General features: G+C 45.1%; 3 protein-coding genes across 5 annotated transcripts; 2 read left to right on the top strand and 1 right to left on the bottom strand.

Moving 5' to 3' along the window:
* Positions 1–2,178: 2,178 nt before the first annotated feature.
* On the top strand, positions 2,179–5,932 carry LOC133916426 (uncharacterized protein At1g76660-like). 3 transcript variants are annotated; one of them, XM_062360092.1, is made up of 4 exons: positions 2,179–2,426; positions 2,965–3,200; positions 3,978–5,214; positions 5,462–5,932. In XM_062360092.1, the coding sequence occupies exons 2-4, from the start codon at positions 3,054–3,056 to the stop codon at positions 5,686–5,688; spliced, it is 1,611 nt and encodes a 536-aa protein (XP_062216076.1). In that variant the 5' UTR covers positions 2,179–2,426; positions 2,965–3,053; the 3' UTR covers positions 5,689–5,932. The 3 variants fall into 3 exon arrangements, with proteins under 3 accessions (XP_062216076.1, XP_062216074.1, XP_062216075.1); XM_062360090.1 differs by having other exon boundaries at positions 3,975–5,214; XM_062360091.1 differs by having other exon boundaries at positions 2,953–3,200; positions 3,975–5,214.
* Positions 5,933–6,482: 550 nt separating this feature from the next.
* LOC133916427 (uncharacterized) lies at positions 6,483–7,612 on the bottom strand. The gene has a single exon (XM_062360093.1). It carries the CDS (start codon positions 7,240–7,242, stop codon positions 6,781–6,783), a length of 462 nt encoding a protein of 153 aa, XP_062216077.1. The 5' UTR covers positions 7,243–7,612; the 3' UTR covers positions 6,483–6,780.
* An 11,854-nt stretch (positions 7,613–19,466) lies between these two features.
* On the top strand, positions 19,467–22,616 carry LOC133916425 (RNA polymerase sigma factor sigB-like). The gene is made up of 6 exons (XM_062360089.1): positions 19,467–19,853; positions 19,954–20,475; positions 20,926–21,156; positions 21,244–21,384; positions 21,914–22,111; positions 22,209–22,616. Exons 1-6 carry the CDS (start codon positions 19,662–19,664, stop codon positions 22,500–22,502), a joined length of 1,578 nt encoding a protein of 525 aa, XP_062216073.1. The 5' UTR covers positions 19,467–19,661; the 3' UTR covers positions 22,503–22,616.
* Positions 22,617–22,862: the final 246 nt, after the last annotated feature.

The following is a 22,862-nucleotide window of genomic DNA, read 5'->3' as shown; positions in this document are numbered from 1 at the left end:
TTCATGGTAACTTTTCATTCTGGTTTGGTCCTTCTCGACAGTGTTTTGTTCTAATGTGTGCTCCTCCGAATCAACGCACTACCATCTTGTGGGTCTAACAGGTGCGGTGTGGGAGCTAGGCTCCACTGGCTGAGTTATGGCGGCGTGGGAGTTGGGCTCCGCCAGCTGAGTTACGTGTGAGATAGTCGTTTGGTCGGTTAGTGCGCAAGTTGAGTTGGATTGGAGTTATCTATTATTTGGTTGTGCTTTAGGAGTGGGCATCGTTCTGTTTCGAGGCAATATTGTCATCTCGGGTTTGTGAAGTTTTCGGGTCTAGTTTCCCTTATAAACTAGGTCAACTTTTTTCTTCTATAAAAAAATGGGCAATGCTCTTGCCATCCTTCCGATTCTTTTTTAATGTGCAAATTACAGAGGGACAATTAATTGGATATAGATAGAAGAAAATAATGACATATTAATATTTTTAATGCTGATAGTGCCTACTAATTGCATGTTTTTAAATTGATTAAAGGTTTCTAAACAATTGAGAGGGAGGAGATAGGGGACCAACTTTGATCGTATATTATTTGATCACGTAAGATGTACGATAGAGATCGTTTGAATTTATCATAACTTATCCATTTTATAAGATGTGTAGATAAATAAACTATTATCTTCATTCATTTTCTCCTTCCAAATTCCACATCAAATCCTTCCTAAAAAAATGTCTTCGTCCGTCTCATCCTCCACTATGCACACATTTTTTTGCATTAGACTGTCACCTTAATGGGTTGGATAAGACAAAGAGACACTAAATAGGGACAACAAACATATAGGGCATACATCAACATCCCACCAGAAACAAATTCTATAGAATTAGGTCTTATGAAAGACCTTCTTCCCTGTGATGACACGTGTCCCCTCCCTCCCTCTCCTATTTGGCTCAGCCGTTGAATTAGAGGATATGTGACTGGATCAAAGTCTCACAGAGATCTTTCGTATGAAAATATTATAGAATTTGCTTCCCGTCCCACCCCACCAACGTTACACCCCTCCCCTTCCCCTCTTTTTGTCAGAGTCATTGTTAGGCTATGTCATTATCCTTCCCATAGCAACAAATAGGATGGGTGCTACCAAATTTTAAAAATCTTAGGTGGCAGTCCCATCAACATTTTTATGAGAAGCTAAATATCAAGTACTCTCTCACATTCAGAACTTTGACATCATTATCTAACTATCCAACTAATTAATGCCTACCACTACAGTAACAATAAATTTTATCACCATTAAAATGCATGTGAATCAACTCCCCTTCTCTTTCGACCACTCTTGACATAACTCCTCGAACCACCTAAACTTTACCCATCCTCACCTCACCGTCATCACCACCTCCTTTCCTACGACTGCTCCTCACACAGAGAGATTTGATTATATGTATCAAAGTTGATCAATTTTTAATAATATGTTCAAAATTGTCCCACATGAATCAGTTTATAACAAAGTTTATTCTTCATCTCTCTTACCTAATACGAAATTTTGTTATAAACTACTCCCTACAGGGCATATGATAAAAAAATGATCAGCTTCGAATATATTATCAAAAACTAATCAATTTAAAGAGATGCAATCAATTTTTTGCTGTATAAATGTTCCCTCTCCTTATTGCCTTTGCCGTCGGCCTCTCTCTCCCACCCTCGCAAACCTCCCTTCATCCGTTCCCCACTGCCCACCTCTTTCCTTGTCCCGTCTCCGATAGCCTCCGATAGCAAGCTATCGTTGGATCCACCATCTCGGCCACCTCTCGCGACCGTCGAGCCACCCGTCGCTGCCCTCAATCGCCCTCCTACATGCAAAGCCACCACCTCTTCTTCCTACCATCGGGCACCTCTCTCTTCGTCCCTGTGTGGTCGGGCTCGAGTGAACGCCAAATCATAATCTAGCGGCAGGTGGCGGCATTGGAGAGTAGGGTGACAAGCAGCACGCGGTATGTAGATGCAAAACCGACTAAAATTTCGTTATTTCCACTTTCTTGAAAACCACTAGCAATTCCAGAAAACAAAACATTTCTCTAGCTCGAGACAAACCTTGCTGGCAGGACAGCTCCGGCAAAGCGAAGTCGCCGCTCGCGACCTGACGGGTCCGGCTTTTTTCCCGTGACCTCGCATCAGCGGGGCAGAACAGAGAGCCGAGGTCATTTCCACCTCACTCACGGGCAAATCGTGGTACCCACGAAAAAAAAAAATCAAAAAGAAAAGGGGGCAGAAAAGAAGCCCACCGATAACCCTCTCACTCCTGCAGAACTGCTTGCTCGCTCGCTCTCCCATCTCTCTCACACCAGCTCACTCCTCTCCTCCCTGATCTGCACTCACTCCTCTCCCCCACCCCGCCTCTCATCACCGGCGCCTCCTCCCCTCTCGCATTCCCTCCACCGGCCCCGTACTCCCGAGGTATGCAGAGGCTTCTCCCCGAGCTGCTTCGATTTGTGCGGTTTGTCGCCGCCTCCCTGCGGTCCTTGTTCGATGGTTCCATTTTCGTTTTCTTGCCGCGGGGGTGGGGGGGGGGGTGGGGGTGGGTAATGAGGGATCTATGTTTTCTTGGGGGGCGGCGGTGTTTCTTCCCTCGTGATTCCGTCGAAAAATTTAGCATTATTGATCTCTGTGGTTTGAGCCGGTCTGAGCCTCTGAGGAGTGGGAAGGGGAATCTTGGAGGGTGTGGCATTTCAGCTTAAGCCATTTCCCCCTTGCTAAATTCTTGCATTTTTTGGTCCTTCCGTAAAAAAAAAATGCGAGCGAAATTTGATTAGCATGGTTTTCTAAAGAAATTATTTGCATATTCCTGATTTCCGGCTGCTCAGTAGTTCTTTACTCTTCACTCTTGTCTTCTCTCTTTGGAGCTTACCCTCATTTTTTTTTCTTGAGATCTTCTACCGTTCCGTACTGTAATTTACTATTTGGATCCTGACTGCTCGCGTAGTGTCCTTTCCAGGAACTCAGGTGGGATCCTGGGATCAGCGAGAGGAATCTTGCCCGGGTTACGGAGTATGTGATCGTGCGCAACCGTGGGTTTAATCAGAAATGGCATCAGCTGGGAGCAGCAGTGGCGGTGCAGGTGGTGGCAGCAGCACCAGGGCTGCGAATGGCGCAGCTGCCATCAGTGCTGCCGCGACGGCAGTAGGCTCGGCCGACGCCAGATTCCACTCCCACCCACCACAGCAGGACAGGGTATATACACTACACGACTTCTTGTTCGATGGGCGCATGCAATCGCTCATGCTTTAGCCTGCAGCTTTTGCCTTGCTTGCTTTAGATATGTGGATGAGTACCGGCAAATTCTAGTAGGCCTTGACGACCTAGAATGGCACGGCCTTTGCGTACTTAGTACGAATTGTACTGCCCAGTAGTGGTTGCAGCTTGCCCAGTAGTGGTTGCAGCTTGCAACCGGGGCATCTTTACCCCCAATAATTAGGCTTCAGTACTATCTGCTTGCTCGCTTCTATTGAATGATCTGTTCAATTGACTTTTCTTTTTGCTGTGATGTTGAATCGCACACATTTTGCACTTCTACTGTAATTTTCCCAGGATTCCAGAACACTCTCTTGCCCTTGCAATAGCATTCCTCCAGAGATCGTATGTACTACATAACTGGTGATTTGACCCTGGATACACTTGCACACATCGTTTACACTTGGGAGAATCCTTGCTTTATGACAAAATCTTTTTCCATATGAAGACCTTCTGTTTTTTTGTTTTGTTTTTGTGAAACACTAGATGATGTAATGACTGATGTCAACACATTTCTTATGTTCTATTGTACCATTGATTTTTATGCTTACTTATTGTTATATCATGTTATAAATAATTCTTTCCGTTTGTACAGAGTATATATTACCACTAGGAAATTTCATCGTTGAACAACCAGTCATACATTTTATTTCTGTTTCTACTTACAGCTAAGTTATGCACTTGGACTAATATGTGCTTCTCTACACTAAACAGCAGAGTAGATGGGCTGGCTGCTTTTCAGGCCTATCATGTTTTGGGTCGCAGAAGGGTGGGAAGAGAATTGTTCCTGCAGCACGTACTCCTGATGGGAATGGATCAACTGCTCGTGGAAATGGTCTTCAATCTGGTGCCAATTCGAACCAAAATGTGCCTCTGAATTTATCTCTTCTAGCTCCACCATCATCACCAGCATCCTTCTCGAACTCCGCACTTCCTTCGACTGCTCAATCACCTAACTGCTTTCTATCAATATCTGCAAACTCTCCTGGTGGTCCGACGTCTAATATGTTCGCTGTTGGGCCATATGCTAATGAACCTCAGCTTGTCTCGCCTCCTGTTTTCTCAACTTACACAACTGAGCCTTCCACAGCACCATTGACCCCTCCACCTGAACTAGCCCATGCAACTACTCCCTCGTCTCCAGATGTTCCATATGCTCGGTTTCTTTCTTCTTCTATGGATATCAAAACTGCCAGCAAAGAGCATCACATGCCTTTCTTATCAACAACCTATTCTGGTGGTTCAGGACTCCAGGCATCTTACCCTCTTTACCCTGAGAGCCCTTGTAGCAGCCTCATATCACCTGCTTCAGCAACACCAAGGACCGGTCTTTCCTCTCCTATACCAGAGCAAGAGGTTCCTATTGCCCATTGGAAGACTTCTAGGTCTGCATGCGACACACCTTATTCCAGGGCTTCACCCATCCCTGAGCAAGAGGTTCCTACTTCCCATTGGAAGACTTCTAGGTCTGCATGCGACACACCATATTCCAGGGCCTCGCCATCCAACATTTTTGGTCTGGATTCATCTGCTCCTAGAAACTATATGTTAGATAGCAACTTCTTCCGGCCAGCTGCATCTGCTCAGTTCTACCTGGACCAGGCTCAGCAAACATTTCCATATAATGGTGGTAGGCTTAGTGTCTCAAGGGACAAGCAAGATGCCGACGAAGTTGAAGCTTACAGAGCTTCATTTGGGTTCAGTGCAGATGAAATCCTTCAAACTCAATCTTATGTGGAGATACCAGATGCACTTGATGAGTCATTCAGTATATCACCATTTGGAAGTAGTGCTCCTGCTACAGAGGTGTCCCCATTTAATGATCAGCCTGGAGAGGTTCAGAAGGTGGAGAAATCATTCCGCAATATAAAAGATGTCACAACCCCAAAGAAATCAGCAGACCATCTTTCCAATGACTCTCCACATAAAATGCTGCACGTGGACATATTCAAAGGTAAATATCCTGACTTCTTGCCTCAACCATTTTCAGTTGTATCTGGGTACAGTACAATCAGTCCTTTGGTTTTCCATGGTAGCTACTGCGTCAAACAATTCTTTGCTAACTTCAAATACTAGTAACCTGAACTCTGCGTCTTTTATCAGCTACACCCAGATTTTGATGGGACAATTTGTAATGCCCCTATTGATGTTGTGTTTCAATTTCTGCAAATGCTTAATATGATTCGGTCCTCGCACTGCAGGGACAAAAGGAGGACATTTGTCTGAGGATGAGGGGATTGTGAAAGATGGTCATCCTTTCAGAAAGGCAAGAGATGAAATATCTCTAAAACCCATAGAAGTAAGGAAGAAATCTCCACCTGGCCATTCGTGCTCAGATGCTGAAATCGAGTACAGAAGGGCAAGGAGCTTGAGGGAAGCCAACTGTGTCTTGTCACGGCGCAGCGCATTGGCAAGACAACTACATTGATGTTTCGCTAATATGCAGGATAATTTCAGAGTTCCCATAGCCTAGTGTGCATCGATTCAAGCTGCTGTTAGAATTAATCCGTAGGCGACGAGTAGACTTTATTATATCTGGGGATTCTACTGCCAAATTGTGCTCAGGATATGTGATAGCCAGCCTGTATTCTGTTTAAACTCCAAGATCCTCTTTTGTGGACACTCAAATCGTTAGCAGGAGCAATGAAACGAAAGGGCGTTAGTGCATTACAGGAGAAGTGCTCCCAGTATGCTTCATAATTTCTGATGCATCTGATGTGAGTTGTGTTTGAAATTTGCGACCCGCAGAATGGAAATCTTTGTGCTATTGCCGGAGTTTCCTGTATTTTTCTATCACACTTCTTTTGGCTTACTTCTGTCTGGGGATGTTGTCGCTGATAACAATAAGGTGGCGGTGCTGACCGGTCACCTCGCGGCTGAAAGGGCTGCCAACCTTTGCAATCTGTTTGCGACATTGTTGGAAGGGAACTCTTTTTTTTTTAATCACAGTTTGTGTTCTGAACACTTTGCTCTCATTTGATTCTTTCCGTATCGATTTGTATTTCCTCTCGTTTCTTCCTGGAGCTAGCTTCCATTCGATTGTTTCTGCAGGCGGTGTTGATCAGCAAGACCGCACTCGAGAAGTATCGTGCACGGCTAACATTGTGGAAGTTTTGACATTGAAATTACCGCTGATGAATGGCAGGCTAGAACTGTGTAATAGTCTAGATAATAAGAGAAAGCTACAGCCGACGTCTAGGACATTAGATCAGGATTGTGCCAAATGCCGATGCTTTATTAGATCATGTCAAGAATGGCTGGTGACTTAGCTAGGCAAGCCATTTCCAAGGGACATCAGACCATCGCTCGAACCGATCGAGATCGAGAGGGTAGCCATATACACAGAGCCGCAACCACATTTTATGCAGAGCAAGCTAGAGAAGAGTAACAACTAGTTGCACAAAGGCAAAGCATATCACAATGATGTGAGGCAGCACGCGACGACGAGAGCGCGCGCGTGCATGCGAGCTACGGCGTCGGCGGTTTGGGTCCTCGTTACCCGGTTAAGCAAGGGCTCTCCTCATTGCTGCGCGTTGCGCACCTCCACCGCGCACTGCGACTGGAAGAGCGGCACGAGGGATGCCGGCACCGCCGCCGGCGTCGGCAGCGCCGGGTGCCGCCACCCCGCGCCGGGTGCGGGCGGCGGCGGCTTAGGGGGGGCGTCGTGCTCCTGCCGCTCCACGTTGCCGCCGTGCCGGGCTGCGCCACGCTGCTGCTCCCCTCCTCCTCCCTCCCTCCTGTCAGCCCCGCCCTGGTCGGCCTCCCAGACCAGCGGCGCCGTGGGCGACACGACGAGAGGCGACAGGAGCGGTATCGGCGCCCTCCCGTCGCCCCACGCCGCGGGCCCCGGCCCCGCCCCGGCGGCATGCTCCAGCTGCAGAGACGCGGGAGCGTGCTTCTGGAGCCGGCTCGGCCGCTGCTTCTTGCACCCGGCGCCCGCTCCCGGCGCCGCCTCGCCTGGGCCGGACACCTTCATCTCCATCGATTGGCAGCCGGATGGATTCGATTCTATACGTCCGCGATCCCCTTCTCTACCGATCGCGGCGACTCGCCCTCTGGTCGATTTGCTTGCGGTTCGGCTGGCTTGTGCGAGAAAGACTACTACTCGCGTGCATGCGGGGCGCGTGGAGGGCTATATAGAGCGGCGCGCGGCGAGAGGGCCGCCGGATTTGAAGGAGACGCGGGGGCGTGGACGGTGGGGAGGGATTGGTGCGGCGGTTTGTTTGGCGTAATTGTAACGTTTGTTCGTCGCCTTGCCTCGCTTCCCGCGACCGTTTCCGAGCTCTCGGCTTGCGGTGCAACGGGTGGGGGTGGGCGCGCGGGCGTGGCTAGTTCTCCACACTCTGATCGGATTGAGATTGGGGTCTTCTTGAAATGCTAAACATGTCATCTGTCACGTGGGCCTCCCCAGCCGGCGGAATTTTTGGGACAGTCAAAGCTTTGCTGAATTGGAAATTATCGGAATTGTACTTCGTTGAATCTGGAGTAGAAGGTGCCTTAAGTTCCATATGGACTACACAATGCTTTGAAAATGGAGCAAGGTAGAATAATTAAAGGATCTTGCAAAGAAAAAGATACACGTATATCTATCTTTTACTTTAGTAGTCTCTCCGTTCAAAAATATAATATATATATTTTATTATGACGGATCTTTAAAAACATTGTTTTCTTAAAAAATATATCAATTATAGCTACAAAACCAATATACTTTCTCCGATTAGAAATATAAGTCGTTTAAGACAATAACACGGTGTGAAACTTTGACTATCAATTTTTATAAAATTATATTATATTAAATAGATAGAGTTATATATTACGAAATTATTTTCCATAATAAATCTAGTAGTATCAACCTTATATTATAAATATATGTAGATTTTTAACTATTAATGGTCAAAGCTAAAAATATTTGACTCAGGATAAAACTAAAACGACCTATATTTGTGATTGGAGGAAGTAGTATACAAGTATATTAAAATATAAATCTAGTTACATAATTTTAATATACTAAGCATACCTATAATTTGACTAATATTAGCGCATCAACCCGTGCGACTGCACATGCTAAAAATTTAGTTTACGGTTGAATTATAGATATTTGTGTTAATAAAAGTTGTATGCTAAGATACATCAACTATTTATATTTAAATATTAGAATGCAAAAAATAAATGTAATTTTTGTTCATAATATTGGAATCATGTTTACTATTTGTGAATAGATCTAATTTATAATTTTTATTTTATGTGTTATGCAAATTGATTTTTATTTGTTTCTTGATTTTTTGAAATTATTATTATTATTAATGTAGTCACCGTATCTCTTTTTTTTTAAATACATTATAAATTCTTTGATATTATTTTTGTGTGATAATCCGTAATATGTTTGCATTCTGTTGTTTTAATTTTGTAATGTTTGATTATAATTGTTTTGAAAAAGTGTGTTGATTGCTAACGTAACTAAGTTGGAGTTTGCTAACGTAACTTTGTTGGACAAATGGTATCTACAACAAAAAAGAGAAGGAAAGGCAATGCAAGAAGTAGTCTTAGGGCTAGACTTATGATTTGTTTTTTAATCTTTTATGTTGTTTCGTCTGGTTGTTGATCTATGGTTACAGTTAACCAATCAATTAATTCAACGGTCAGATGTTTTGCTTTTTTTATAAGAATTTTTAAGATTTTCTTAGATTAACCTGGAGGCATAAAAGGAGCCTCCAATTAATAAATATAAGATTGATCAAAATATACAAAAGTCTGCCCAAATGCGCAACCACCGCATAGCCGTTGACCATGGCAAGGGCGTGGTGGTGGAATTAGGATGATAACAGCTCTGCCGCATACCATTCGTTCAGCAGCACCGCTGGCTTCATCATCTTCACGGAGAGAGATAGAAGTAGACAAAAGGAGGAAGAAGTTTGGATTAGAGTATGACATGTGGGCCACTTCTGAACTATTGTGTTGATTTTACCGACAGGATGACGCATGTGTAGAAAGCTGATGACGTATCTGCTTATTTGTCAAAACCACCGCCACATGAGCACCACACAGAAGCAAAACCACTTTTGAATGGGCTCAGGGGATATTTTGCTCAGTTTCAATAGTTGAGGGATGTTCGATGATTGATTTTGGAGCTCAAGGAGGAAAATTGGACTCTGTCAGCAGTACTGGGAGGTAAAATAGATTATTTATCTATACTAATATAAAAAGCATGAGTTTGCTCCAACGACATTCCACATCGCATTACATCTAATTTATAAAACCACCCATCAATTGACCTATTAATTTCAAAACCACCAATCAATTGACTAATTGATTTAGAAACCGCAATCAATTGACCAATCAATTTGTAATCCTTCTTTACGCTCCATTCAATTTTCTCCACCCTTCCCACACCCCACCTTGATTCCTCATCCACACCATTGTTACGGGCACTCCTCTTATCAGTTCCATCCAACGACATCGATCACGCAAATCGGCGTCACCGTACACATAACTTAGTGGCTTTACCTATGGGAACCTACGCCCCCATCGATGGGAATCCTCGCCATTGTCATTGGGAGTCTATGCTGATCCAATCATCGCCAAGAGTTTAGGCCACCATCAAAGTATGTCGTCCACATAGGCAAGACAAGAGTCCACCATCATGCCTACTTCCTCTTCCACATCGTTGTCTTCACAAATTTTAGAATTTGTCCGATCAAGAGGCCTAATTCTGTAAAATTCCAAAGCAATTTGTTTCTCTATTTGTGTTAGTCATAAGTGCCAATTTACGAGGTTAACTGATATTGATTTCAGTGATTACTAGTGGTTGTTTGTGATGTTTATTTTTGCGGTTACTATTGGTTGTTTATTGCAACAGTTACTAGTAGTTGTTTAGTCATTATGACTATATTGAGGTTAATTGCAGCTATAATTGGTGACTTACTGCTGCCTATATAAGTCCCGGAGATGTCCATACATTAGAGCTTTTTGCGAGGCATAAGTATGTGAACAAATCAATCATATTCATCTTTTCTTTCCTTGGAATTGTTGTGTTGTTGTGCTGATCTGCAGAATCACGCTAACCCTCTCCTTTGCATGCACCGAGGTTGAGGGTCAGCAATATCTCCGAGCCATTGCCGTCATGAACCTATATAAGTCCTTGTCAGTGACACAGGAACCGGGGGTCCCCGAGTCTCAAGGCCAGAACAGCAGAGTGCCACGTGGCGCCCTCCCTCGAGAATTATCATCCCAAGGTTCGAGAAGACTAAGCTCCAGGAGAGGGTGCTCGGGGCCATGAACAGTGGTCCCCGAGTACCCGAGTTCCCCGATGACCCGAGAAGATCAGGTGCCGAGAAGAAGGCGCTCGGGGCCGTGAACAGCGGTCCCCGAGCACCCAAGTTCCCCGATGATAAGAAAAGCCAAGTACCGGGAAGAGGGTGCTCGGGGCTGCAAACAGTGGCCCCCGAGCACCTGAGTCCCCCGAGGACCCGAGGGAAGTCAGTTCCGAGAGAGAGTGCTCGGGACCGTGAACAGTGGCCCCCCGAGCACTCGGTTCCCCGAGGACCCCAAACAGTCAATTTCGGGAGAGAGTGCTCGGGGCCGTGAACAGAGGCCCCCTGAGCACTCGGTTCCCCGAGGACCAAGAAAAGGCGTATCCGGGAGAGAGCGCTCGGGGCCGTGAACAGTGCCCCCCGAGCACTCTGTTCCCTGAGGGCCCGAGAAGCCTTTCGCCGGTGGCCCTCACATAGGCCCAGCGGTGAGGTGTCAGCCGGTGAGAGGCCCGATGCTGCATTTAAGAGGGCGCGTGGCCTGTCATTTTCAACTGCTCCTCCCACGCTTGCTGTCAGTCCCTACCACGACCTGGCAGGGAGGCGTGGGGACATTTAATGCTCGGGTCCCATTGCGCGTCATTCGGCACGCCTCGGGATAACGTCTCGGAACCCGAGGTGCCTCGCCTGCCACCCTGCTGTGTCAGGCTTGCTTTGACCCGGCGGGCACGCCGGGCTGCTCGGTGGCTGGCCGGTGGGCCCTCCCCGCGGCACCCGTTGAAAAACGGCATGATGACGAACAAGACCGGACGGGGCGCATTTTCAACCCTCCCCGTCACCTCGCGCAGCAGCCCATGATGATTGCTTTCCATTTATGGCGCCTTGAAACTCGCGTCATCCTTTCTGGGCACACCACCGCCCCGGTGGGTATATAAGCCGGGCGAGCTCCCCGGAGAAAGACAAGGGGAAGAATAGGTCCATTCCGGTATGAGCTGACGAAGATCGAACCCTCGACGACCGGCAACAAGCACCGAAGCATAGATCAGCCGAAGAATAAGGAGCACAAAACTCTAGGCTAGACAAATATTCTTGTAACCTAGCAGAACCTCAGAGAGACATTCTTAGAGCATTTATAGCATACACATAGGAGTAGGGTGTCACGCTCAGTACGGATCGAACCTGTCTAAAAATCCCCTGAGCATTACTACTTCATGCATCCGATCATTCCACTCCACTTGCATCTCATTTACGCCCATTTATTTTACATGCAAAGCGGATTTAGAATCATCCCCCCGGCCGAATCTCAAAGGGGGTCCCTCCGGATCCCCGCTTGAGTTCACCCTCCGACAGTCCTGGAGATGTCCATACATTAGAGTTTTTTTTGCGAGGCATAAGTATGTGAACAAATCAATCACATTCATCTTTTCTTTCCTCGGAATTGTTGTGTTGTTGTGTTGATATGTTGAATCACGCTGACCCACTCCTTAGCATGCACCAAGGTCAAGGGTCAGTAATATCTCCGAGCCATTGCTGTCGTGAATCCTGCACGAGGGGTGATAATAAGGTTTCTGGACAGTACAACTGTGCGACCCCTCATGCATTGCCTCATTGATGATCTGCACTGCTTCCTCTTCGATCTGCACGGCTACAAGTCATTACTACATCGAATTATTTTCTTCATCAACCTGATTGTGAGTCCATGCCATTCTTATTTATTGTGTTTTATAGCCTACTACTAGCGGTAGATTATTTTGCATCGGTAAATAGATATGAAATATGCCTTCGATTGGAATATGGTATTATTAGAATAACGCGCATATTTTCCAATAACAAATGTAAGTTTACTATGACGCCATCGATCCCTCCTTCATGCCATCGCTATGGGCATCCAACTCCCTATGCCACCGGTCTCCATAGCTTAGAGCGTGGCTACCTCATCTGCACCCACCTCCTTCCCTGATCGGCATGCGACTACTTCCCTTGAGCCGCCAGTCTCTATAGCTCGAGCACAGCCGCATCCTCCATAGCTTCATCGATTCTGGTACCATGTGGCGAAGAGGTCATAGAAGAGCATGGAGGAGCATATCTTATTGTGAGGAACAGTGACGTCCTAAGAGGGGAGGGTGAATTAGGACACTTAGAAATTTAAACCAAATTGGCTCAAAAAACTTCACAAGATACACCTATCTCAATTTCTATCTAAATATGTTATAGATTTATCTAGTGTGTCTACTCTACCGCTCAAGAGGATTGCAACTTACTCTAGCAAGGTAAATTGTAAGTATGTAAATATGTAAACATAAATAATGTAGAGATACAAACTCGGCACAAGGGATTTTTATCCTGTGGTATCGACTGTATGAATACCACCCCTAGTCCATGTTGGAGCTCAACCAAGGATATGCTCTCATTCGTCAAGTCTCTTTCGGTCATTGCTCTTGAGCTACCAAGTCTCCAAGATAAGGTCTCAAGCATGATGAGCCACCAAGGCAAGGTCTCACCACTAACTTCTTTTCCGATCACTTGTGCGTCGTCTTTATTTTAGAGCTTTAGTCACAAAGACAAGGGTCTCTGCGTCTCCACACAATCTTCTTGCCGCCACTCCACACCAAGTCGGACGGTCAAGAATTTACCGGCGAGTCACAAAGACTCCAAGGCGCTGGCGTACCTCTCGGTTCATGGTTGAACCACTTCTTGATCCACTCTCTAGGTTGCAACACCTAGCAACACTTCTCTCTAGGCCTAATAGCACTCTCTAATGGTGTGCTAAATTACCTTAGATGAACATCTTAAGAAATTTGATGGCTTGTATGTCTTCTCAAGTGTATATGAGATTCTATGGACTCCAGCAGCATGCCACACCTTCAAATGACTGAGTGGAGGGGTATTTATAGCCTCAAACCCGCCAACTAGCTATTTTTTCAATGGTTCAGAAAAACTGTTAACACTGGATGATCCGGTGAGAACAGTAGTACTAACACCGGATCATCCGGTAAGTACAAACTCAGAAACTAGATGTTGGAATTTCACTCAATGCCTCTGCAAACACCGGACACTGTGATGTTCATTCAAATCCATCACCGGACCTTCCAGTGAGTTATCTTGAGCCATCCGAGCCTTTGCAGCCTCTTTGTATAAAGTGCTCCGGTGCATTCATCCTCAAAGCACAAGACCTTCCGATTGATTGTTCTTCATTCTTCAACACTTGCAATCGCCTTTGTAAGAAATGCTATGGTGCTATAATCCTGTGTGTACAAACCAAGCACTGAACCATCCGGTGGGTTGATCTTTAGTCTTCTGCACTTACATTCTTCTCTGCAGGAAATACTCCGATGTTACCCAGTGCAGATCACCAGACTATCCGGTGAGGTCTTCAGCCTTCTCCCCCTTTGTCAGAAATACTCCGATAAGTTTAACCCCTGGACATCGGACCATCCGGTGAGACTATCAGCCTCTGGACTCAATACTCTAGTGAGTGCAAACTCCTCTACACCGAACTTTTCGGTGGGGTAAATCTTTCTTGAACTTTTTCAATTCAATCAAACTTTGTCCCAACTACGGTGATTTTTTGATATATTGCATCCATGAGACCTACTAACATATATTCTTGCAAATATATTAGTTACAATGACTATATTATCATTAATCACCAAAATCACAATCATAGTCTAATAGGGTTATTTTCGCAACACTTATTGATGAGGTGGATGACGTGGGAGTGGTCGAGCGAGGAAGGACGCTGGGCATCGGCGACCTTCTTGAGTGAGGTATGAGATCATATCATTGCATTTGGGTGACTATGCAATGTGTGTTGTCAATTTTCAACATTACTTGGGGCAATTGGTACACAATGAGTTGATGTTTTTTGATAACATTGTTTGTACAAACAATTTTTGTCACATGCAAGAATTTAATACAAGCATGAACATGTTTATTATGTGAAATGGAGAGCATGGCATCGCACACTGATTGTGTTTTTGTGAATTTTGGAGAAGCTGGCCGACTCCGCGAGCATGGTCTGCCATCGGCAAGGTCTATTGCCCCTCACCCCCACAACCATATCTGACCTAGATGTCCCTAGAAGCTCCACACCTCAACGATCTCAAACTTTACTTCCCAATCAAGTACATCTTTCTATATGAGTGATAACGTAGTTTATGCATACTAACTACTCGACAAAATAACCCAGTGTTCATTGATTTTTTTTTTGCACCGTCCACTCTTTGAGATGCACTACTCATGCCACCCACTAACGCCACTGGACAGTCTCCTGACCCAATTGATTTTTTGTACAATATCCTAACTAGGCATTTTTAGTTGAGGCGATGCGTAATATCTCAATTGATAGATGTTGTTGCATCCACAAACCACATTTTTCAATCAGGATGACTGGCTGGCCTTTGCACCTTTCCTCCTTCAGCAATGTGCCTCTTGTGGTTTTGATGCTTTGTTGCAAAAACTGGAAGAAACTTTGTTTGTCAATGCATGAAAGGATTAGCCGTTAGCACTTGTGTAATTGTAAAAGCAAATTATGAGAGAGCCCAGATGAGAACTGAAGAGTACCTCCTAGGATTCAAAGCTATGAGCATAATGTATTTTATATTTCAATTTTAGTTGTATGCATGTGCAAAATAGATGTTAATTATATTTGGAGCTGGTAGGCTCAGAAGTAAATTAAATATAGCTATTATATCCCTTGTTTGTGAAGGTACTCCAATTTACGCTACATTCAGTTTGTGACCTACATGTGCACATCAATTTCATGTGTGTTGTCAGGACCCTAACCTCGAGTTTTCCTGTGTCTCCTGTATCAGTCTCTAGATTAAGTAACTGATATGCTCATGATTCTCTAAAATGATATCAAATACATACTTTGAATAAAATTATTACCTAAAAGGGGCAAAAGATGATCTTATAGACAAGGATCCACGATAGACCAGCTAGGCAGAAGGGCCTATAGCACAACAGAGTGAAACAAGCGGAACAACCCAATGCCACAGGCAACTCGGGTGCAGATGCAATCTTAGACCTCTTCTCTTTAACTTCGTCTAGGTTGAGGTTAATCTCCATCTCAACAACTGAAAGCAACAAGACTAAATATGGAAGTTACTCAACAAGTCCTATATTAAGGGAGTTCATATATGCATAATGGATCATGTAGATTATTCAAAAACTTAGGTTCAATATGATCAAGGAGATAGGACTTGCCTTCACGAATGTCAATTCACAATTGGTCTTGTTGCTCAAATCTCCCGGGTTCTTCATTATCAGGCCTTGTCTTCAGTTTCTTTCTCGCGTTCTTGCTTATAACTTTGACTTCAAACTTACGCAGATTAACGATGAAAATCGCATAATGACTAAGCAACGGAACACCAGAACAAAACTAAAGGAAACACCAAAGCAAAAGAAGAAGAACAGAAGAAAACAACAAAAGCTAACCTAGCGAGAAGAAGATCGGCAACTCTAAACTAAGCGAAACTGACATACATAGACTAGTGAGGTTATCTAGAGAAGCTATGTTAAGTTATTAACTTAGTTGTTTCATTAAATTAAGAGAAATCCTAAATAAGTTATAAATGACTAGGTGAGCGTTCAATAGCTTAACTGCCGGAAGGCGACAGTTAGAGCTTCTACGTGTAAGTGAGTGCACTTGTACCGATATAAACATATGTGTGATACTTATGCCTATATATATGTGAGCATGTATACATATATGCATAAATATACCTCTAGGCGATTATATGTGCTTAAGTGTTGAGATTAATTATTCTAATCTATAGCACTAAACCATGGTTATATGGTAATTATTCCTAATTACCTAGTGTTTCTTAATTGTCACTCTAATTAAGCTATAAATTATTGTTATAATAAAAGCATGCATGTGATTAATTTAACTAGGTTAAATTATTGCATTAATCTAAGTAATTAATTATTCAAAGAGGATAGTTAACTAATTAATTACCAATATTAAATTATTCTATTATATTCTAAAGATAGATATTTATTTATTTATCTATCAACTACACTAGTTAACCTATTACATTAATTAAACCAAGATTAATCTATAACGTATAGCATGAAATAACAATCTAATCTAAACATTAGATTAAAAGATTAATTCTTTAGTCTATTCAAAAAACTATTATTAACTAACAATAGGATTAAACCTACACTTAAGCTAGATTAACAAAAGTGACTAATCTATGATTAACCTAAACATTATTATTGAATTATCTAAACTCAATTTTATTTGATAAAAGACGAAAGGTATTCCTAGTTAAATGCGGCGACACGAAAATAAATACCAAATGAGAAAATAATGCTGGTCTATGAAAAGATAAGAGAGGACACGGTGTGAATGGAGAGGAGGAGTGGTGACAGTGGAGCTGAGAGAGGACTTTTGCTGCCCGGGTGAGAGATCAGGGAGAGATTACAGAGAGAGAGTAGAGGGATGGGAGAATAGAGAGAGATTGAATGACCATTCAAACGAATGTATTCTAATTTGTAATTGTATGTATAATCATTCAAATAAATATATTTGAATTTGAACTGGAATTGTAAAGATTCAATTTAAATAAGTTGAATTGAATTGGATTGGGATGAAACAAAGGAATGACTTGAATTTGAATTGATTTGAATAAATACGAATCGACGATAATTTGAATGAATTGGGATTTGGGATATTTGGGATTAAATTCAAATAGGAGTATTTGAATTTGGCATCAATTCAAACAAGAGTATTTGAATTTGAGATTGATTCAAACATAATATTTGAAGTTGGAATTAAAATTGAGTTTGAAATTAATTCAAAAAGGGTATTTGAATTAAGAGTTGGATTTGTAGCTCTGACTTTGGAAGAGGAGTTGGATTCAAAAGATTTGAACTCGATTGAATTTCAGATCAAAAGAAGCTAAGAAATAGATTTGAATTTATGAGAGGTTCAAACTCAAATCTCCACTCAAAGAACCATAAAAGCAATTAAACCAAAATGCATATGCTCTATTTATTGCAAGGATTAATTTAGAAATTAATTTGGTGCTTTTTGGAGGACTTAGCCAAAATAATATATTTGAATGCACACACCAGTATAAAATCAAGGATATATATATATATATATATATATATATATATATATATATCCTTGATTTTATATTGGTTTAAATAATTAGATTTTTTTTAATTGTAGTGAATTTTTTTATATTTCTAAATGTTAAAACTTAGGGTGTTACATGTGTTTTTACTGGTTACTAGAAAATAAAAGGAAAAAGTTCATATTGCTTCCCTCAACTATTGCTCAAGTATGTCCCCCCTACACCGTAAAACCAGATACCCTACCTCCTCTTACTATTCAAACCGATGCAATTTATCTCTTAATTGGTTTTGATGATGGTTTCGTCCTACGTGGTGCTGATGTGGTGGTGGGATCCACATGTTAGATGACATCTCATCATTTTGTTCCTCCCTCTTCTCTCTCTCCCCGTTTTCTGACCAATGTTGGTGTCAGCTGGAGATAGATGACGATGCAGGAGTCGGCTGGAGGTAGACGATGATGTTGGACGGTCGGCGATGCTCCATCTCATCTGGCGCATCCAAGTCAACTTGTCCTCTGGGACTTTGCAGAGAGCTAGAGGAGAGAAACATAAAGAGGATGAACAATGTGAATTGGGTGGACGGGCACGAGAATGCGGCAACCAACAGTGCCATGATACTTCGGCCATCGGAGAGGAAGGAGAAGGCCGGGGCACCTCGGGTCTGGATTGGGCTCGGGTAGTGCACCTATGGGGTAGGACGACACGAGTAGGAGGGTTGGATGGGAGCGAGGTACCGCACAGAGGACTGGGGATGGCGAGCTACGTCGAAAGCAGTCACCGGTGGATCTTGGCGCGCGAGGGCTCCAACACAGGGCACGACTAGCTAGCAGAAGTCCTAGGGGTGGTATAGGAGGAAGGAATTAGGCCGAGTGCTTATTAGCGATGAGAAATCAGAGGAGGTAGCGGTGGTCGCCCGGTTTCTGCGTTTTGGCCCCAACAGAAATCTAGGTTAGGGATGGGGAAAAATGGGACAAAGGGATCACGGTGGTTGCAGCGGTGGGCTCGATTTGGTCAATGGGGCACCGAGAAGGTGGGGGTGGCAGTGGCTAGAGCTCGGGAAAAAGGGGGAGTGGTAGCGATGCTCTATTTTCACATGGGGAGATGGAGGAGAGGAAGAGGGGGGCTTTGGGACCTCTTATAGGCGAGTTGAGTGAGTCATGACACATAGTAGTGCTGAAGGCGGTGGCGCACAACTCGACTAGTCGGATTTGACAGGCGGTGGCTGTGGCACGTGTCAGCGACGTTGCTGTGGCCGACACCACTTCCTGCTGCCAACGGCGGAGAAAACGGCTTGGGATAGAGGTGACTGGGATAGGACACGATGATGCTACTCGGGTGGCTTGCTGACGCCAGCGCACAGGCGGGGGCACGTGATGAGCGGAAAGGGAAGCGTGACAATAGTCTGCTCGCCCACACGCTTCCCTCTTCGCTCGCCCACGTGTGCTAGCACATGCGCCCAAGCACCCGGTCCAACTTATGTGCTAGCCACCCCCTCGCGCGCACCTGGTCCACTTGCACTGTGCCTCTACACGTGGGTCCAATGCCACATCAGCGAAATGTTGCTGACATAGCAGGCTGAGTTGTCGTCACGTAGGAAAAAACTACCATCAAAATTAGTTAAGAAAGTAAATTATACCGGTTTGAATAGTTTAAGAAGGTGAAATATCTAATTTTGCGATTTGAAAGAGATAAACAAACTCAATAGTGGAAAAAAGCACTATGAAATCTTCCCTAAAAACGACCTCGCTCTCGGGCTGCCTCCATCTTTACCAGGCCGGCTCGTCTCGTCGGCCCGGCCCACAACATGGCCGGTGGCCGGCTGGCTGCGATGGTGGCCACTTCCTTTTCCGCACAATCCCGTCCCCACCCGCTCTTATCCGCTTCCTTCTCCCACCCCTTCCCGCTTCTCTCCTTTCCGGCACCCTCACCGCGCCCCCGCTCGTCCACGCGTTCACTTTCACCGCCCGCGGGAACGAGGGAGCTAGCTGATGAGCTAGGCATGCACCGCTCGGCCCTGCCCCCCACGACGCGCATTTGTTGAGGCTGCCCACTAGGAGCCACCGATGGCGTGCCTCGCTCAGCCGCAGTTCAAGTGGCCCCCTTCCACCCGTTCGGCGGTGCTCAGGGAGCCCGCCACCGCCGGTTCCCGCCCTAGCCGGGTCCACTGCGCTGTGTCTTCCACCGCAGTCGTTGATGCAGAGCACGTCGATGCCTTATCCATCGGCCCGTCTCCTCCTCCTCACCGAACCCTTCCGGTAATTTTGGCCCCAAAGTTCTACCTGCGAATTTGAATACGGGATGTACTGGGACATTGATAAGTGTTCGTCGCATTGTTCCTTGGAATGGTCTAACCAGGGAAATTTTGGGGAGGCGCTTCTCAACAGAGAGGCCGTGGTGGCGGCCGCGGCCGCGGAGGCCGTCGCTCTGGCGAGAGCGGCGGCCGAAGTCGCCGGAGAAGTTGCCCGGATGGCGCAAACGGACCACTGGCCAGACATCCCCCGGCGTGACACGGAGGACAGCTTCTTGGCAAGAGGAGTCCTCCGCACCAAGGTGGGGTGGGAGGTCAGGCACGTCGGCGTAGAACTGGACGAAGAGTTCAGCAGCATCTTCAGCGATGAATACGGGGATGACGACGAGGAGCAGTGCATTGAGGGCGTGGTGGCGGTCAAATCGGCGCGTGGGTCCGAGAGAAGAGCTCGGAGAGTGAGGGCGGCGATGAAGGCAGCTAAGTCTTTCAGCATCCGGAAGCCCGTCGCGTCCTCCTCGAAGAAGAAGAGGTTGAAGGGTTGCCTGAATCCTTTGGGGTGCTTCTATAAGATGGCCGGCCGGAGGCTTCTGACGGCGAAGCAAGAAGTAGAGTTCTCAGAAGGCATTCAGGTAAGGCTCGCATATAAAATGTGCGAAATGCGTTTGTGATTTTTTTCGTGTTATTCAAACATATAATTTTTTTTCAATGGAACAACACATAAATCTTTTTTTGATACTGCATATATCTCTGTAGCCTTTGCTCTTCAGTGCTGATAGTCTGATATCATAAGCAAAGTGCATAATGTTGCAGCGGCATCTTTGTTCTACTGACATCGTAACCAAACCGCACATTGTGCACTAGTTCTAGATTGCTAAGTGACAGTTTGTGAAAGAAAAAAAAATCAAATACACATGCTTTTGTAGTAGTAATTTCATATGACATTGTTCTTGGTCTCATCATCAGCATGGTGATGATGGTCACCATCTCACCCTTTTTCACTATGCGTTTCTGCCAGTTACCATTATTGCTACTGCCATCAGATTAAGCTTATTTGTGCATGGTGCCATGAATTTATGCAGGATCTCCTGAAGCTGGAAAATATCCAAAAGGAGCTTGCACACTATAACGGTGGTGAACCAACATTCTACCAGTGGGCGGCAGCAGCTGGAACCGATGAGGACACTTTGCGGAAACGGCTGAACTACGGAGTTTACTGCAAGAACAATATGGTAAAATCTAACGTGCGACTTGTAATCTCAATCGCAAGAGAGTTTGAAGGCCCCGGAATGGAGTTTTCTGATCTTATTCAGGTATTGTGCATGTACTTCTCGAGGACTAAGTGAATCCTTGCTGCCATGATTATACTGCGCATTCACATTTCGTTGTCTATACGGCAGGAAGGAATGCAAGGTCTGATAAGAGGCGCTGAGAAGTTTGATGCTTCAAAGGGTTTTAGATTCTCTACGTATTCTCACTGGTGGATCAAACAAGCAATACGCAAGTCTGTTTTAGAACAAACCCAGATAATTCGCTTGCCGGTAAGTCTCTTCCTCCATTTGATTTCACTAGTTGGTGTCCTCGTTTTGGTGGGGATGGTGGTGGTGAGGGTATTGATACTGTCATGCAGTAGTTAAGTGGTTTTCCATATACATTTCGTGATTTGGAGGATACATAGGAACTGTGATAATTGATATGTGGCCTGGCCATTTAAGGTTATGCCACAAACAACTAATTGACCGCCTGACTTTCATTCTCATAACCAACATAAACTTGATGTATTTGAAGCTAAAATAACTACTTGTTGGCATCTATGTTCACTGATAATGCATATTAGGTTGAGCTTTCTGTTACCAGTGATCTAAATCCAAATGAACAGAAGAAAAGTGGCTACCAACAATCAGAACTTACTAATGCCACATCGAAAATACTTCTTCATGAATCATATCTATTTTAAAAGGCGCTGGTATTTTTGTAGGACTTCACGGAGCTTTTATGAACTCAGTTTTGATTTCACATTGTACTGGTGTGCAGAAACATTTCTCATGCTGTTCTGTACATGTTTTGTAGGCACACATGGCTGAAGCAAGCTCCCGAGTGAAGGAATGCCGCCGCCGACTGCGCTGTCAGCTGAAAAGGCTACCCACCAACGAAGAAATCGCACTGGACACCGGCATGCCAATCCGGCGAGTCGAGGCGGCAATGAGCCTCCCAAGGTACACCGTCTCCCTCACCAGCAAGGTCGGGTGCACCGACGTGACATACCAGGTTTGTTCCTTCATGTTGCAAAAGCAATGTCATGCACATGTCCATGGCCACAGAATCTAAAATCCCTGCACTGTCGCTGCGCCTACATGATTGACAGGAGATCACGCCGGACACCAGCGCGGAGACGGCGGAGGAGGTGCTGCACCGGTGGTTCATGAAGAAGGACGTGGACAGGGCGCTGGACAGCCTGAGCCCGCGCGAGAAGCAGGTGATCCGGTACAGGTTCGGGATGGAGGGCGGCCGGCCGAGGACCCTGCACGACATCGGGCAGCTGATGGGGGTGAGTCGGGAGCGGATCCGGCAGATCGAGATGGGCGCGTTCCGGAAGCTGAGGAGCAAGAATAGGGTGCAGTCGCTGCAGCACTACCTGCAGCCGGCGGAGAGCTGGTAGCCGTGCATAAGGGCTGCTACGGCCTACGGCTTGCACAATTGCACACGACCTTTCTTGACGACTACATATATGGACCCGTCTTTTCTGAAGGATTAACCTATATGTTCGAATCGATGCACTTTGATGTTCATGTATAATACGTGTACGAAGAAGATGGAACGCTTTTTCGGCAAAAATAGAACTCTAAATGGAAACAAATGCAATCTCCAAAGGGAAAAATCCGCAACATTTTTTGAGGCATTGCCAAATGAAGTTGGACCCGCGACATGGACATCCACTCCCTTCACGGTGCTTTGGCTCGGCATCCGCGGCATTCACCTGCAGGCGGAGGACAGTTCATCGGATCCATTCAAACAAACT

This window comes from Phragmites australis, chromosome 4 (assembly GCF_958298935.1).
Source record: "Phragmites australis chromosome 4, lpPhrAust1.1, whole genome shotgun sequence".
NCBI lineage: Eukaryota > Viridiplantae > Streptophyta > Magnoliopsida > Poales > Poaceae > Phragmites > Phragmites australis.
This window is presented reverse-complemented; position numbering and strand designations above follow the sequence as displayed.